Source organism: Anopheles moucheti, chromosome 2 (genome assembly GCF_943734755.1).
Source record: "Anopheles moucheti chromosome 2, idAnoMoucSN_F20_07, whole genome shotgun sequence".
Lineage (NCBI taxonomy): Eukaryota > Metazoa > Arthropoda > Insecta > Diptera > Culicidae > Anopheles > Anopheles moucheti.
The window spans coordinates 21,987,132-22,002,424 of record NC_069140.1 but is presented as its reverse complement, the minus strand read 5'-3'; the positions used below and the strand labels follow the sequence as shown (position 1 = coordinate 22,002,424).

At 44.2% G+C, this 15,293-nt stretch overlaps 6 protein-coding genes across 9 annotated transcripts; 3 read left to right on the top strand and 3 right to left on the bottom strand.

Moving 5' to 3' along the window:
- The first annotated feature begins 253 nt into the window (after positions 1-253).
- On the top strand, positions 254-1,592 carry LOC128299230 (alanyl-tRNA editing protein Aarsd1-A). 2 transcript variants are annotated; one of them, XM_053035125.1, is made up of 2 exons: positions 254-661; positions 731-1,592. In XM_053035125.1, the coding sequence occupies exons 1-2, from the start codon at positions 313-315 to the stop codon at positions 1,555-1,557; spliced, it is 1,176 nt and encodes a 391-aa protein (XP_052891085.1). In that variant the 5' UTR covers positions 254-312; the 3' UTR covers positions 1,558-1,592. The 2 variants fall into 2 exon arrangements, with proteins under 2 accessions (XP_052891085.1, XP_052891084.1); XM_053035124.1 differs by having other exon boundaries at positions 254-1,592.
- A 10-nt stretch (positions 1,593-1,602) lies between these two features.
- LOC128299231 (3-hydroxyacyl-CoA dehydrogenase type-2) lies at positions 1,603-11,718 on the bottom strand. 3 transcript variants are annotated; one of them, XM_053035129.1, is made up of 2 exons: positions 11,694-11,718; positions 1,603-2,526 (listed from the first exon to the last, which is right to left on the bottom strand). In XM_053035129.1, the coding sequence occupies exons 1-2, from the start codon at positions 11,716-11,718 to the stop codon at positions 1,775-1,777; spliced, it is 777 nt and encodes a 258-aa protein (XP_052891089.1). In that variant the 3' UTR covers positions 1,603-1,774. The 3 variants fall into 3 exon arrangements, with proteins under 3 accessions (XP_052891089.1, XP_052891088.1, XP_052891087.1); XM_053035128.1 differs by lacking the exon at positions 11,694-11,718 and adding an exon at positions 3,017-3,096 and having other exon boundaries at positions 1,603-2,626; XM_053035127.1 differs by lacking the exon at positions 11,694-11,718 and adding an exon at positions 2,712-2,803 and having other exon boundaries at positions 1,603-2,626.
- On the top strand, positions 3,107-4,009 carry LOC128299232 (glutaredoxin 3). Its single transcript, XM_053035130.1, has 3 exons — positions 3,107-3,239; positions 3,307-3,741; positions 3,821-4,009. The coding sequence occupies exons 1-3, from the start codon at positions 3,190-3,192 to the stop codon at positions 3,996-3,998; spliced, it is 663 nt and encodes a 220-aa protein (XP_052891090.1). The 5' UTR covers positions 3,107-3,189; the 3' UTR covers positions 3,999-4,009.
- Positions 4,056-5,219, bottom strand: LOC128299233 (probable prefoldin subunit 5). Its single transcript, XM_053035131.1, has 4 exons — positions 4,952-5,219; positions 4,743-4,873; positions 4,601-4,679; positions 4,056-4,530 (listed from the first exon to the last, which is right to left on the bottom strand). The coding sequence occupies exons 1-4, from the start codon at positions 5,051-5,053 to the stop codon at positions 4,351-4,353; spliced, it is 492 nt and encodes a 163-aa protein (XP_052891091.1). The 5' UTR covers positions 5,054-5,219; the 3' UTR covers positions 4,056-4,350.
- Positions 5,547-6,422, top strand: LOC128299234 (E3 ubiquitin-protein ligase RNF114-like). Its single transcript, XM_053035132.1, has 2 exons — positions 5,547-5,751; positions 5,818-6,422. The coding sequence occupies exons 1-2, from the start codon at positions 5,634-5,636 to the stop codon at positions 6,123-6,125; spliced, it is 426 nt and encodes a 141-aa protein (XP_052891092.1). The 5' UTR covers positions 5,547-5,633; the 3' UTR covers positions 6,126-6,422.
- On the bottom strand, positions 6,515-9,799 carry LOC128299229 (TBC1 domain family member 5). Its single transcript, XM_053035123.1, has 7 exons — positions 9,442-9,799; positions 8,788-9,324; positions 8,665-8,715; positions 8,335-8,592; positions 8,125-8,267; positions 7,547-8,040; positions 6,515-7,479 (listed from the first exon to the last, which is right to left on the bottom strand). Exons 1-7 carry the CDS (start codon positions 9,522-9,524, stop codon positions 6,892-6,894), a joined length of 2,154 nt encoding a protein of 717 aa, XP_052891083.1. The 5' UTR covers positions 9,525-9,799; the 3' UTR covers positions 6,515-6,891.
- Positions 11,719-15,293: the final 3,575 nt, after the last annotated feature.

Below are 15,293 nucleotides of genomic sequence, written 5' to 3'. Positions count from 1 at the left end.
GGAAGTGGCCCGGTGGAAAAGGTATCGTAAAAGCATCGCTATTTACATCCGAAAATGTTGAAACGGTGGAATTATTTTAAAAATGGGTTTCTAAACTATGTTTCATGTTTGTACGCACTTGTTGGCACAATTATTCAAAGCAAAATTAAGATTTACGCACGAGATTGTAATTTGTTGAGTGAAGCATCATGTGACAACCTTTCATGCAGACCGGTATTTGTTTTTGTTGACATTGCAAAGAGTCAATCTTTTTATAGATCTTTGCAGCCGCTCGCCTTCGGTGTGTAGAATAACGTTTTGAAGACTGTAAAAATGGTCTTTAAATGCCAAGAAGATAGCTTTTTGCAAGAATTTCAAACGAAGGTTGTTTCCTGCGAGAATGTAGCAGGCGGTTACAGCGTCGTGTTTGAAAATACCATCCTTTTCCCCGAAGGTGGCGGACAACCTACCGACCATGGATCGGTGGCTGGTCGGAAAGTAACATCGGTTGTGCGCAAGGGACCGACAGCCATCCATTTCGTAGAAGATGACGGCACCAATAGTCCGCCGTTTGCTGTTGGAGAAGAGGTTCTCCAACGCGTAGAATGGTCTCGCCGGTTTGATCACATGCAGCAACACTCTGGACAGCATTTGATAACAGCAATATTTGATCGCGAGTTCAAGTACAACACCAAATCCTGGTGGTTGGGTACGGAAAGTTCGTATATCGATCTCGACGCAAAGGATGTTGACCGGGATCAGCTGGAAAGGGTGGAAAGCATATGCAACCAGCTGATCGTCGATTGTACACCCGTCCAGGTGCAGGTGTATGAACCGAACGATCCGGCGCTTAAGTCCGATGTTACCCGAGCAACCCGTGGCCTCCCGGAGGATGTGTCCGGGCCGTTGCGGGTAGTAACAATAGCCGGTGTCGAGAGTAACATGTGCTGCGGAACTCACGTACGCAATCTTAGCCAGCTGCAAACAATTAAACTGCTTAGCGTCGAGAAAGCGAAGGGAAAGTGTCTAGTGCATTTCCTGGTCGGAGGCCGTGTGGTACGCAAACTGTCCGAATGCTACGAGCGTGAGGTTCAGTTGAATACGCTTTTAAATGGTGGACCCGCTTCGCACATTGAGCTGGCAAAGAAGTTACAAACCTCCGTACGATCTACGCAGCGCGTGGCTAAAAAACTAACTACCGAACTGGCCACAGCCGAGGCAGAAAAATTGAATGCATTGCGGGACAATGGTCCTCCGAAGTACGTGCTGCTTCATCGCAGTGATGGACAGGAATCGGATTTTATCAACACTTTTCTTCGCTTGGTGAAACTGCCCGATTGTTTCTTCTTTCTTACGAACGCCGATACGGACGGCAGTGGCAAAGGACAGCTTGTGCTGCAGGGCAAACCGGACGATGTGGCCAAATTAGGCCCGGAAATATGCACCCTGCTAGAAGGAAAGGGCAATGGCAAAGGTACACGGTTTAATGCGAAGGTAAACAAGCTGAAAAATTTACCACAGTGTGAAAAACTAGTCCGAGAGCATTTTCCGTCTATCAACACAGCGGTGGAGAAGTGAAAGATGCGTGTGAATAAAGCAGTATTCGAACGATACGCGATGCTTTAGAACGTTGCTTTTTATTTAAAAAAAATAGCAGAATACAAATGGTGTATACTTTTGCGATTATCGTTTGACGAACGTTTACTGCGAAGACTTTGTTGTGTCGCATTCTGTGAGGTACTGAATAAATGCATCCGTTATTACTGAACAGCAAGCTCCATTGAAAGGTCTCGCTTTAGGGCATCATGCGCAGTGCTCCATCCAAGCGAATGACTTCCCCATTCAGCATTGGATTGTCCACGATGCTCTGAACGAACTGAGCGTATTCCGCCGGCTCACCCAGCCGCTGAGGGAATGGTACCGTTTTGGCCAGAAATGCCCGAACCTTCTCTGGCAGCGCTTGCAACATTGGGGTATTGAACAGCCCCGGAGCGACCGTAACGATCCGTATGCCTTGTGTGCTGAGATCGCGTGCGATTGGTAGCGTCATACCAACCACGGCCGCCTTCGAAGCGGAATAAGCCGCTTGTCCAATCTGGCCATCGTAAGCAGCCACCGAAGCCGTATTCACGATGACGCCTCGCTGACCATCCGCATTCGGTTCGTTTTCACCCATCAGTCCCGCCGATAGGCGAATCACGTTGAACGTACCGGCCGTGTTGACCAACAGAACGCGCTGGAAATCTTCCAGTTTGTGCGCTACCTTCTTGTTGAAGTTGTACGTCTTCACGGCCACCGCAACGCCGGCACAGTTGACCGACACATCCAACCGACCGAATTTACTTTTCGCCAGTTCTAGCGCACCGGTTACGTCCTTTTCGGACAGTACATCGACCGGAACGTACACCACCTTCTCGCCCAGCTCTTTGGCGACGTCGTTGCCCTTGGAGGTGGGTAGATCACATAGCAGAACATTATATCCGGCACGCGCGAACCGTTCCACCGTGGCACGGCCCAGTCCTGAGGCACCTCCAGTGACTAGTGCGACTGCGTTCTTAAGCATTTCTTGCGGGAGGAATGTAAGGTTTCAAACGACCGAAATTAACTCACGAACGGTAGTCCACTTTAGCTCGGCGATCTGGAACTGCTGTGCTGGGCCGAGAATGATCTACGCTGTTATTATGCAATCGTGTTATCAAAGCGACAGGTTGAATGAAATTGATATTACTGACAAATGATCGTGACCGTAGCAAGCTGCATATAAGCAAAATAGTAGCAACTGCTTAGAAGAAGTTACAGGTATTACAAAAATTACAAAATGTTCAAAATATTTAAAAAAAACAAGCATAATAAACAATTCCGCTACAAGCAAACGGCAGAAATTGTTGTGCCAGGTGCTTTGTTTCCGGAAACAATATTGGGCAAATAGTTTAATAAACCGTATAAAATGCTGGAATTGGCAGTGTTTGATTGCCTTCAACAGAAAACATGGATTTTAATATACTTTTAAGCAAATAAAAAATAAAAAAGGAAGTACAATTTGAACAGCGTTCATGGATGTGGATTACTATTTTCACCGGGCAGACCGATTATCAAGAGCAACTGACAGCACAAAAAAGCAGGTATCAGCAGGAGTACGATTTCAACATTCAACATTGCGGTCGCCTGGAAGGTTATCGCCGAAATTAATAGTGCTGTTTGTCGTGCAAGATGGCCATCACAAAAGTTACCTCTGAAGAGCAGTACAAGCAACTGATTGGGTAGTGTGTTTAGTGGTGTTGTGTTTCATAAATTTCTTCAAACTCATTCATCATTTTCTTTCGACAGCGCCTCAACGGTGTCGGTGGTGCTATTTTCAGCCGACTGGGCCGAGCAGTGTAAACAAATCAGCGATGTTATGAGCGAGCTAGCCAAACAGACGGAATTTAAAGCGCTACAGTTTCTGGACGTACCGGCGGAGGATCTATCGGAGCTGTCCATGCGCCACCAAATCGATTCAGTACCGACGGTTTTGTTTTTGCGCGCCGGTAAAGCTGTCGATCGGATCGATGGCGTTGATGTGGGGACATTGACGCAGAAGGCAAAACAATTTGCCGGCACGTCGTTAGCATTGGGCTCGCCGGGCGACGGTGCAAACAATCTGGAGGAACGGCTGAAAGCGCTCATAAACCGTTCCAAGGTGATGATCTTTATGAAGGGCGATCGCAATACGCCACGGTGCGGATTCTCCAAGCAACTGATAGCGATCGTGAACGACACCGGGTAAGTGCCATCCATTGTTATTCATCAGTGCCGTGGTGTATGCCTTGTTATTCAAATGCCATTGTTGTACCGATTTCAGAGTTGAGTACGACACGTTCGATATACTGACTGATGAAGCTGTAAGACAAGGGTTGAAAACGTTTTCGAATTGGCCTACCTATCCGCAAGTTTACGTAAACGGTGAACTTATCGGGGGACTAGATATCATCAAGGAGCTATTGGAGGGTGGAGAGTTAAAGGAAACGTTAAATCCATAAGAGTCCCAACAACGGTGCATGTATCAAGGAGGACGCGTGCAAAACGTACGATTCCGCCTCGTTTCGTTTGGTTAATTTATTATTGCGTAAATGCAGCGTCGGGTTCCAACGCTTAACTTAAGGCGCGGTGTAAAGATTACAGGATGAAAATACCCGACGAAATGGAAATGAACCAGAAAATACCAAGAGAAAATAAACCATCGGGCTTTGGTTTGCTTACATGATTAGCGGTTGATCGGTTATGCTTTGTTTAGATTTCTATTAAGTCTCCTCGCGAACACACACGTACAGCTGAACTCCCCACGGATGATAATCTAACGAACGGTTCGCGTCTATTCGACGTTGGTGCTGACTATTCGCCTTCGCGCTTCTTTTGCATCTCTTTGCTAAACATTGCCAGTTTTTTCTCCATTACCTCGCGAATCGTGTCACGGATTTTGGACTTTTCGATGCCAATCGTTTCGATCTTTTCTAGCTGTTCCTGCACGTACTCGACACGCCGCTTGAAGAAGGCCTTCGCGCTATCGAGATCCTGCGAGGAGGCATATCAATAATAAGATCATTGCGATTTTCATTTACGACGAGTACACTATTTTACTCACGTTCTCTACGTAGTACCCGGTGCCAATTTCAATGATGACATTGTTCGCATCCTTTATCGTGCCGGGTACGTACATGCTCCTATTGGAAGGGATTCATTACATAGCACACTCGGTGTACGCCCGTTTCCACCCCCAAACTTACCCCGTCAATGGTACTAGAATTTGCTTATCGTTCCAGTCCTCTTTCAGCTGTTCCAGTGCTTCCTTCGAGGCGGAATATTTCGATCTAGCCATCTTGATGTTATTCAAGGAATCTTGAAAGACTGATAATTCCTACAAATGTACCAAAAGCATACCCATCACAATACAATCGAACTTGGTTAGGACGGCCCGGCAAACAATCATCCAAACCTGATCTAGTTGATTTTTCAGCTGAGTCAATTGCTGCAGATTTAGCGTGTTAAGATCGATTTGCTGCATCTGCGGCTTTTCGGTAGTGGATATATGGGCCATCGTGGTCGTTCTGCGCCGCTGGTGTAAGATACGGGACCAGACGAATGTAAATGATGATGAGGAAAAGTGGCTACTATTTGTCCGTAGGCGGTAACTTCCCGTTAAGGGAAGATTGTTGTTCTTCTTCGCGTATCTGACTGCCCGTTCACGACGATTTTCTGTGAAACTTCGGATGGCCTTCTATGTCAAGTTGGTCTGCATGCGTTCCGGCCAGTGCTGCCAGAAACGCCAGAAATGAACAAGTTGCAAAGAAATCCGTTGGTAAATTGTATTGTAATTTGTGATGTAAGAAACCTTTTTCAGCAACAAAAATAAATCTTTACAGTTTTCGTTGATGATTTATGGCATTATAATTAGCGTTTTCTAAAGCCTATAATGATTGCTCACTTCGACAAATGCTTCCAGCACTGCGCTAGCAAACCCGCTGCTGTCAAGTCGGCTGTCATCGATCACAACAATTACCAAAAATACCGCCTTTTGCTTGACGCTGACAGAACAGCAAGAAGTTACCAGCAAGTTTGGAGATTGTAACGAACGTGTTCATATAGAATCACTGTACAAACTGTTGTAGTTTTACGCGATGAAACCGAAGCCGGAACTGCGGAACGGTAGTCAACATACGAGTCCAAAAAGTATGGAACATTCGGCATCACCGGTTACGCTTTTATCGCCCCACAAGTACAATCTGCGAAGCAAAGGTAGTTGATTGTCGGATAATTGTTGACTTTTGCATCGAATTTATTGTTTTCGTTTCGCATCTCTAGGACCTCCGAGGTATGTTCAGTTTTCGGATGAAGAATGCCCCATTTGTCTGGAAGATTTCAGCGAAACGGTGATCGCAAATTGTGGCCATTCGTTCTGTAAATCCTGCATTGAGAAGTGTATGAAGAATGCGAAGCCAAGAGTATGTCCGGTTTGTAAGGAGAGATTAATCAAAAACCTGTTTATGTACAATCAGCAATGCTCGAATCCTCCGGTTGAAGTTTCATCAATCGCCAAATACCGGAATAGTGTGACTACAATTGAGAAAAGAAACACAACTTTTTCCTACAAATCCAAGAAGGCAACTTAGTAACGAAAACGCTGCATACAACCGATGTAATATTATGCCTATACTTAAGGATCATCGACGCTTTGGTGATGTATATACTGCTGTTGTAGAAGCCTTTATTTAAAGAAGAGGTCTATGTATATAATATAATTATCGTATAAGATGTGTACATTACGTCGCCGGTTTCTTTATTTTGCTATTGGTATTTTCGAGAGATTGCTAGAGTGCTATGGGTTTTATTAAAATAATTATTATCCTATTAATCTCGTGTTACATTTTGTCATCATTTCACGACGAAGGCGAATAAACGTACTGATACACCCGCAGAGCTTGACATTCAGTAACCAAGCCTCAAACGGACACCTCTCTTCCTTCGATTTGTGATTGATATACAACGTTTATAGTATGTAAGCGCTTTCTGCTCCTTTATTACACAAACATTTTGCCCAACGTTACGGGAGCTACTACTTGTTTTGAATTTTTTCATCCTTCAAATAGAAGCATATCACATCTGTTGTCATGCTTTCGCGACAACGAGCAGAGAAGGCCTTAAATGGAAACATTCGGCCGAGATCGAACTCCCCTGTCGTACAATACAAATTGCGTTTTGTTATGTATGTATACTGCAATTAAAACATTAACTTTAAGCTTGTGCATATTGCACTATATCAATATTCTTTACGCCGGAATAGTGTCACAATGTTACAATGTTTGCCTAAAATAAACGACATTAAATGAAACGTGCGCGTAACATTATACGATACAGATGCAGAACCTTTCAGAACTGTCATTCCGATCTTTCCGAGTTACCCTGCGGATTAGTACTGGGCAAATCTTTGTCATCGATCCTACGGTGACGATCGGAGAAATCTTTTGTAAACACATTCATTTCTACCTCCTTGCGGTTGGCCAACTTTTTGGTCGCTATTTTGCTGTACCGATCTTCGGGTATTTCATACTGCGTGATGTTCGATTGTGATGCACTGTTTCGTCTGCAGTCCAGATCGTAGTTGTACGACCGCGTTAGGTTCAAACTATTTGGCGGCGTTTGCGTACGCTGGACACTGCTCGCTTGTTGTTCGGTGGACACTAGTTTTGCACCCCCAGGCAGCAATGGTTTTCGGGCCTGCTGCGGCTCTTCGTTCGCTTCCGTTGCGGCATCAATGGGTGCCGGTACGCGGAACACGGTATCGTAGCGTGGTTTTAACAGTGAGCAAATTTCCTCTATCCCTTCGAGCGATTGCTGCAGCTCGCCTTGCGGATTGTTTGTCCGGATGTTGCGCCGCAGCACGGTTAGATACTGGAGCAGCTTCGCTCGACCAACTGACATGATGTTGTACGCATTTTGCAGCTCAATGCGAAGCAATTCCGGATCCTAAAAGAGAGAGAAAATTTTTAAAAGTCATAATAACGATTTCGTACCTAAACAACTCAAAACGTACATCTTCTCGATAGCCGTCCGTTACGGTTGGATCACGTACGTCCGGTTGGGTTGAATCGGTGATCGCTTTTTTAGTAGCAAGACAGGCGACCTGGCGTAGTTCGACTGCCGTTGTCTTTCGCATCGATCCTCCATTTCTTGGCAGTGAGTTGGTGCGGTGATATTCGTCCGATCCACCGGCACCACTTGAACTAGACCGGCTTTGCAACGGATGATCATCGACAGCGATCTGTCCACGACGCTGATGCACTGAAGGCAGTGTGGAATACTTTGGCTGCATTATTTCGGCCGTTTTCGACCGCATTCCGACGGCTGGCTGCGGTTGCTGGTGCGTTTGACGTTTGGGTGACGAAAGGAAGATCATAGCACCGGCCGGCCGCTCGTATACTTTGGGAGATTTCATGTGTAGCGCGTGGCGTATCACGAGCGCTATGTCTACGTTGCTAGGATAACGCATCAGGTACGAAAGGCAGGTTGTATAGTCACTATAAATTACTGGAATGTAGATAAAAAGCCACGTCAGTACAAAAGTACTCAATAATTCAAAGTGTACGCGATAATTCACGAACCGATACTAACACTTATCTCTTATTCGTATCAGCATCGCCACGACGACGTAATTGATCAGACCAAGTTCGTCTCCCTCGCCGAATATTGCATCCCACAGTAGCAGCAAGTCTTGTAATGCAAATTCGCGCCCAAAAAGCAAACGTAACCATCGGCTAAGAGGAAATGATATCATCAGTACCCTAAACCACCGTCCAACACACAAACACACGATCGACTTACATGCCAAAAATGGCCAAAGGAATGTCGAGCTTCAGGAGATGATTGTGCAGATGGAGATCTTCCTTGATGAGAATTTTATCCTTGATGTAGTTCAGCTGTTCCACCACTTCCACTTCTGGTTTTCGTTTCGCACCAGCAGGACTGGAATTCATCGGACTGGCCGGGGTTTGCGCTGGGAAGTATCCAGTAGCGGTTGGTACAACATCCGTGATGCGATAGAAGGATTCAATCTGGAACATTATTTTGGAGAAGAGCGCACTGAAAATGGGACGTAAAATGCGATTAATAATTGGTTTCTTTTTTAAAATCCAGTTTGCAGTTTACACCTACTAGGAATCCTCTTCGAGATAGAGTGGGTCCAAAGTCGCCAACAGGTTACGGCTGGAAGTGGAAAAAGATAATTTTGATGCAATTTAAAACATAGAATCAGAATGTTTGTGGACAGAACCCTACTCAATGTCCGGATGAAGCTCCTGTATGTGTGCCAGTGCTTGCTGGTCACTATGGATGACAAAAATTAGCGGTGCCAGTATTTCATGCATGCCCTGCCGGTAGCACATGGCAGGATATTGTCGAGCGTAACAGAACAGAATGTTGGTCATCAGTTCCTGTATCGTCGGTTTGCGAAAGAAGTCGACCCCGGGAAAGGTGCGTACGACATCTTGCTTTATCACAGCGCATAGTTCCTGATCACAAAAGTGTTGATTCCAGAGGCTTTGCTTTGATTGGGACAGTGGATCGTCCCGCACATCCGTCGTCTGTTGGTGCGGATTAAGCACAAACTGATCCTTAAGCCGGCGATAGTGTGCCCTTGCATCGGACCGTTGCTGGGGCCAACTCGGGGAACCAGGCGTTTCCAGTACTCGAAGGAACACGGCCCAGCACACGCTACGAAATGGAGATGCGCGTAGATCGCCCTGTACGGCCAGCTGTCTTAAATGTGGCAGGTTTGTCTCGTTCGCGATCATCATAATGTTCTGCCATTCTAATCTACAATACAAGAGGAAACACAATGGACAATAGTCCGTACGTTTGTCAGTGGTGCATAGAATCCCTTCTCCTTATCAAGATACATGATCGAGGGTCAATATTGGCACAATACTTTACTCGTACTTGGCGACGCCGGACCGTCCATGTCCAGCTGTCAGCGACGATGGTTCCGCTTCCTGAAGATCGAGGTCAACAACCATCGCAACAACCACCGTGTGCTGGTACGTAAACGTTTATGAAATTGAGATTCACGTCGGCCCACCCCCTTCGGATGATCGGGAATTGGGGTATGTTTGCGTTTCGGGGTTAATTGCACTTGTGGGACTTTTACTCCTACACCGTTGGTTCTCACTTGAGGAACGGTACCGTACCCTATCTAAACGCCAAAAGGGCCTTTAGAAAGTGAAACGCAATCTCTGCTACAAATGCATGTTTCAATGGGCTGGAACTAGCAAAACACTCTTTATTGCTTAAAACTGCTGCTATCTGTGCTATCTGCTGTATCTAACTGGGGAAGAAAAACAATCAAATGTTTAGATCAGGTCTCGTAGCTCCGGGAAAGGAGTCTTTCGTTTGCTGCCGAAATGACAAATGCTTTTGAAAGTTAGGAGCAATACAAAAGGCGAACTGACCACTGCAATAACACCCGCGGATAGAACGGTTGGAACTAGCGCGATAAGATCCACGCACATTTTGCGCACAACTGTTTTCACAACAATAATTTACATTGCCTTTCATTCTGTGCTGTCAAGTCTGAGCTGATAGTGATTGAAATATTTCAGCCCGATGAAAATACTGTAACAGCAAGTAACGAATGAAATATTTCAAAACATTGAAATTTGAATACAGATGGTTGAAAAACGAGCGGGATAAACTCAACCGTTGAGGTTTAATTCGATTTTGCGTTAAAGAAGGGATAAAATTGAGTGGATTTAGATAAAAAGATCATATAAGATCATTTGCAAAGGTTTTAGACTCATGTTTCATTCAATGGGGGGTTATCTATTGCGTTTATTTGTCTTCTGTAGTAATCTGTCATTTGTGTCGACTACTGCTGAAAAGTTAGTCTACGAGGTGTTAGTTAGTCTACGCTGAAAAGTTAGTCTACGACAAATCGAGATTTCACGCAAACCTGGGTGTATTATTGCCGAATTAGAAAGATTAATGAAAATTATAAAAAAAAGAATTACTAACAGTGAAGAATATAAAATGTTACGTCTAGCTTTATCAAGCTGGATTGGAATGTTCGGCATTATTATATAAGATTGCGCAATACAATACGCCTGATGATTTCTATGAACAACCAACCGGAGTATACGAACTGGTAGGTTAATTATGTCCATTTGTTAGAAGATTGAAACCTATTCTCAATTTAACTTTATGAAACATTTGAAATGATGAACATCTTTCTACTGACTAAAGAATAAAAGAATGATGACTCATTAGGAATGTCTTGTGACAGTAGTTTACTAAATTTTTCCTTCGTTTCTTCAGAATTGTAATCTTTTTTTTGTCTTTCTGTCAACTGCAGACTAAGTGCTCGTTTACGCAAAGTGTAAATTTCCCAAGGAACTCTGTAAAGCCCACTCGTATCGTTACGTTGTTTATTATCTACCCGACACGGGAAACAACACGGGAGACGGCAGGACATTTGAGAGCCAAGAGAAAAAAGCTGTTTACTATCATTCATCAGCCACCATTCGGTCGTTTAGTGTATAATTATTTGTTTTGTAATGTCTTTTTTTATACCTACGGTGCCTATTTTGACCACAAAAACCACCCCACACTTCAGAACCTTCAAGGTGCAGGAATATCAGACGGATGAGTACGTACCTTTACTATAGCACGTATATAAGACAATTGGATAAAGCGTTAAGAAAATGTTTGATGTCTTTTTGTTTTTTCTTCAGCCAGAAAGATCAATCATCACGAACCGATGGAAAAAGGGTAGTTTTAGACGTTGTTTAAAGGTGAAACATTGTAGATTTGCATACTGCGACGCACCTGTTATGACGCATCGCAGGGTGAAATGAAGATTGAATTTGGCGTGGAATTTAAAAAAAACCCATTTCATAACTAATGTTCTAGTTCTAGGATGTCTTTACGAATACGTTTCTGTGTTCAAACAAATCGTTAAAGTTTAGTTCTATGCTGTACATTCGATTTGCAACGAGATGTTGCATCGATCATACCGCTCAAGAAGAACAGTAAAATAAGAACTGTTACAACTGCGAATAATACAGCTTTGATCGTTTATTGCGCCCTTTCGCAATCAATCCATTGCGATCAGTTTCGTCCACTCATTGCCATCTAATTAAACTGTCCAAAATAATCTCGGCAGCTTTGTCTGCACTGCACTGTAACGCCGCCTGTGTCCACTAAACGGTCAAGCATGATCTTTATTACTGTGGCCTTTTTTTGTTGTTTGCCAATCGGCTCCTAATGCAGATCTGGTGGGATACTAACGTCGTGTTAGAACGCGAGGTGCACGACTTCCCCGGAACGGAGGTTTACCGTGTGACAATCTAGAGAATCGCCTTGAATCACCTGTGACGAACATTGGATTTGTGGACAGTGTGAGTGGTAGAATATGGGATACAAAAAACAACAGCATCAGCTCTGCCGCCGGTCGGTCGAGGGTGGAAATAATATCCATGTCCAACCGGCAGCCCAGAGCCTAGCCTTCACTTACTTACGATTACTCGATGACGCGCACATACATGGTGAACCATAGCGGACGGTAGCGGGTAACAAGCATCATAAAGTGTGCGATAAAAAGGTGAATCTCAAAACCGAAAAAACAACAACGAACGTCAATACCGAATCCCATGGTTGAGACCGAGAGGAACTCGTTAAAAATTGCTAATAACTAGAGTATTCGCTAGCAACGCGGATCAGATTGCATCTCTGCTGGGCATCCGTGAGAAAGCAGCCGGCAAAATTGTCATCCAAGAAACGGAGATGACACGTGCAATGCAATTTTCCAATTAGTCATACAGTCGTTGATAATACCTTAACTTTGCTACCAAGTCTCGCTCACAGTTTGAAGACGCTGTTACTAACACACACGATCGCGATGATTAATAGCAAGGAGAGAAAAGTATACTACAATGCACTATTGTTGCACGGTTCATCAGCGCGGCAACAAAAAGCACCAAAACCAAATCAAAACAACATTGGACAAGGAACGTGGGCCCCCTCCTAAGTTCGTCTAATACAGCCCCACTCAACCACTCGTCGACGCTCGTGGACGCAAATGGCAATTAGGGAAAGAGAGTGGACGACCCTTGTGGTGCCGCAAGAAGGACTCGCACCGCTGTTCGCGGAGCATTGCAAATGTCCACGTCAAAAGGCACTGGTTGACTGACGTCAAGCAACTTTTACCTCTGCCCTACGGACACGCTCGGGCAGGAAACAAGCAAGGGTAGTGAAAAGTTTGGTTAAGTACCTTCGACTTTTTGTTGCTGTTCACCTACCCAACGCAGATCTCATCAATAAATCTTCCCACTTCTTGCGACGCGCATCATACCACACGTTTGTTTGCCTCTGGGTGGCAAGAGGGTGGCCGGATGGAAACAATGCGCAAACAGCGTACGACAATCGTGCAATTGCATTTCCTCTTTTTGTTGCCGTTGTTTGTACGGTTGGTACAACACACAGCGCGATCAGGCCTGATCGCCACCATGATCGGTCGTGGATTTTCTTGCAGCGCGAACTCTTGCCGAGCTGAAGGTGTGAAATTTTGCACCGACGACGAATGAAAGTGATAGGAAAATCCACCGGACGGAACATTTCGCGTAGTAGAGCGTTGGGTAGAGTTGCAGTGTTGTTTGGGAAAGAGTTGTTGAATGGATGCGAAGGTTAGTGGTCCTTCGAAAGCGCATCGTTTACTCGATGCGACAAACGGTAAGATTGTTGGCAAGGGAATCGAAACAATCCGGTGACTTTGAGCCTTTAACTGGTGTTGGTTGTAAATCGTGTCTCCAGAACAAGGTTCTTCTGAGTATTATCTTAGCGATGTCTAAAGTGCTAACTGATGTGGTGAATTAATGTAGACGTTAGCTATTAGTAATATTTGAAGAAAACCCACGGTCACACTAGAGTAAAGTTTACTTAAAACCGTGTATTGTCAATAAGCTTTACGACACTAATCATGCATAACAAATTAAAGCTAGTAGCATACGATATGCTTGGATGGCAAATTCCACTGAATAGACGTAAATCATCTTCTTGGCTTAACGATCTACTAAGACTAGGAGTCATGGAAAGTAGCCGGAGAGTCAGAGTCCTAGCTAGGAGGGGCTACAGTTCTGGTGAGATGAGATCCAAGGCATGAGTTCGTGAAGATCTGGTGAAAGTCTTTCTTTTGGCACTACTAACTTTTGGAGGTTTGTTCGAAACCACTGCACAGTGGACGCAATCCACGCAAACGGTAATGAAATCTTCATAGTTTTGTACGCCAAATGGTTTTCTATCATCTTCTTCTTTATCGGCTACACGCTCAAGAGGTCTAGGCCTACCATTTCTGGCTTTCTTTGACTTTGTTTAACCGTAGCGAGATAGTCAGTCCTGTGTACGGAGAATTGGGCCGGAAGGGATCTGACCCTGTCGTGTGAAGACCGGTGCCGCTTAACAAACAGAAAGAAAGACCAAATAAAAACGTTTTTCGGATTACAATTTTTGGTAAATATGTCTTGTTTGAAAATTAATTTAAAAAAAATTCTTCAAATTGTATGCCCGAAGAAATGAGAGTTCATCATGGAAACCGGCGTTATTAACATTCTATTCATAGTCCATGATTTTGATTTAACTGTATCCCAGCAAGCCAGATTCTATTTATACACCCCTACCAAAGCAGCCCAAAACTTTACCTTAACGCTCCTAATTCTGACCCACCGACGACATTGATCTATCCTTCATGTTGTTTGTGGTACATCGCACCGCATGAATCATCGTGACAGAATAAGACTGCACGGGGAACTGGAAAGCGAAGACAATAGGCGAGATGTGTCGCATCACCATGCTTCAATCAGCAATGTACGGTAAATGCACTTCGTTGATGCAGGGCAAAGTAATCGAAGCACCGCGTCACTTCTGTGGGACCTTCACCACGGGCGCTCGTGTTTGATCGACGCGAATCGATACGGTCCCCGGATCGATGCTCGTGCCAAAGCAGCCAAAGCCTCTACGTGCCGGCCGTCCATCCCAGAATGGACGTCCAGTGGGCCCTTCGCCCCACCCATGCCCAGCCAAGTCAGGTGTTGCGAACGAATTTCCAATGTTTGTTGTTATTTTGTTTCATCAACTTCAAACAAAGCTAATTTAATCTTCTTTTGGAGCCGGTTAAACTATTTTTAAGTGAAACGTTTTGCCTGTTTCTTTGCCATTTTTTCCGGGCTATATTTCGGATTTGTATGAGCGAGATTATTTCTGACGGTATAATCATCCCATAAGTACTGAGTGTTTTAAGAGGGACTACTAAATTATGAGCCGTTAAGTCGGTTAATGTGAGCTTTTTTTAATCATTTCGTCTATTTTTTGTATTGTTTTTTATCGTCACTTAATTGTGTCTCAAAAGGATTCATCATGGAATGGATATGTTCTTGGAATATGTTCCAGTTAGCATTGCTGTAGTGGGATATTTTTTTGTTCCTAGTTGTTTGCAGCATTTGAAGCAGAAACTGAACATATTTCGGGTAAGTGGTCGTAGGTCAAGAAGGTTATTCAGTCGCGTATTTTGAAAGTGATATTTCACAAAGTTAAGTCTATTGTGGAGAGGTTTCGTGATGCGTCTGGTGGATAATATGTTCGTGAATTTTTGTGATGGATTGAAAATTTACCTATTAACAGGATAGAACCTTTTGTAGTAAGTAACTGAAGTTATAATAATTATTTTAGAATTTAATCCGCTTGCTACTCTATGTTGAATGTGGTTTTTGATCAAGATTTAAATTCCACCTTTGTTATCG

Excerpts from the sequence above, each read along its gene's own strand:
- LOC128299229 (XM_053035123.1), bottom strand. The coding sequence starts at position 9,524 with ATGGTTGTTGACCTCGATCTTCAGGAAGCGGAACCATCGTCGCTGACA. Across the intron at positions 9,325-9,441 it reads TCCGGCGTCGCCAAGTACGA|ATTAGAATGGCAGAACATTA; the intron begins GTAAAGTATTGT and ends CTTGTATTGTAG. Across the intron at positions 8,268-8,334 it reads CCTTTGGCCATTTTTGGCAT|CCGATGGTTACGTTTGCTTT; the intron begins GTAAGTCGATCG and ends ATTTCCTCTTAG.
- LOC128299231 (XM_053035129.1), bottom strand. The coding sequence starts at position 11,718 with ATGCTTGACCGTTTAGTGGACACAG. Across the intron at positions 2,527-11,693 it reads TGACCGTTTAGTGGACACAG|TCGCACTAGTCACTGGAGGT; the intron begins GCGGCGTTACAG and ends TTAAGAACGCAG.
- LOC128299233 (XM_053035131.1), bottom strand. The coding sequence starts at position 5,053 with ATGGCCCATATATCCACTACCGAAAAGCCGCAGATGCAGCAAATCGAT. Across the intron at positions 4,874-4,951 it reads TGAAAAATCAACTAGATCAG|GAATTATCAGTCTTTCAAGA; the intron begins GTTTGGATGATT and ends GTACATTTGTAG. Across the intron at positions 4,680-4,742 it reads ATTCTAGTACCATTGACGGG|GAGCATGTACGTACCCGGCA; the intron begins GTAAGTTTGGGG and ends CCCTTCCAATAG.
- LOC128299234 (XM_053035132.1), top strand. The coding sequence starts at position 5,634 with ATGAAACCGAAGCCGGAACTGCGGAACGGTAGTCAACATACGAGTCCA. Across the intron at positions 5,752-5,817 it reads GTACAATCTGCGAAGCAAAG|GACCTCCGAGGTATGTTCAG; the intron begins GTAGTTGATTGT and ends TCGCATCTCTAG.
- LOC128299232 (XM_053035130.1), top strand. The coding sequence starts at position 3,190 with ATGGCCATCACAAAAGTTACCTCTGAAGAGCAGTACAAGCAACTGATT. Across the intron at positions 3,240-3,306 it reads CAGTACAAGCAACTGATTGG|CGCCTCAACGGTGTCGGTGG; the intron begins GTAGTGTGTTTA and ends TTCTTTCGACAG. Across the intron at positions 3,742-3,820 it reads GCGATCGTGAACGACACCGG|AGTTGAGTACGACACGTTCG; the intron begins GTAAGTGCCATC and ends TACCGATTTCAG.
- LOC128299230 (XM_053035124.1), top strand. The coding sequence starts at position 313 with ATGGTCTTTAAATGCCAAGAAGATAGCTTTTTGCAAGAATTTCAAACG.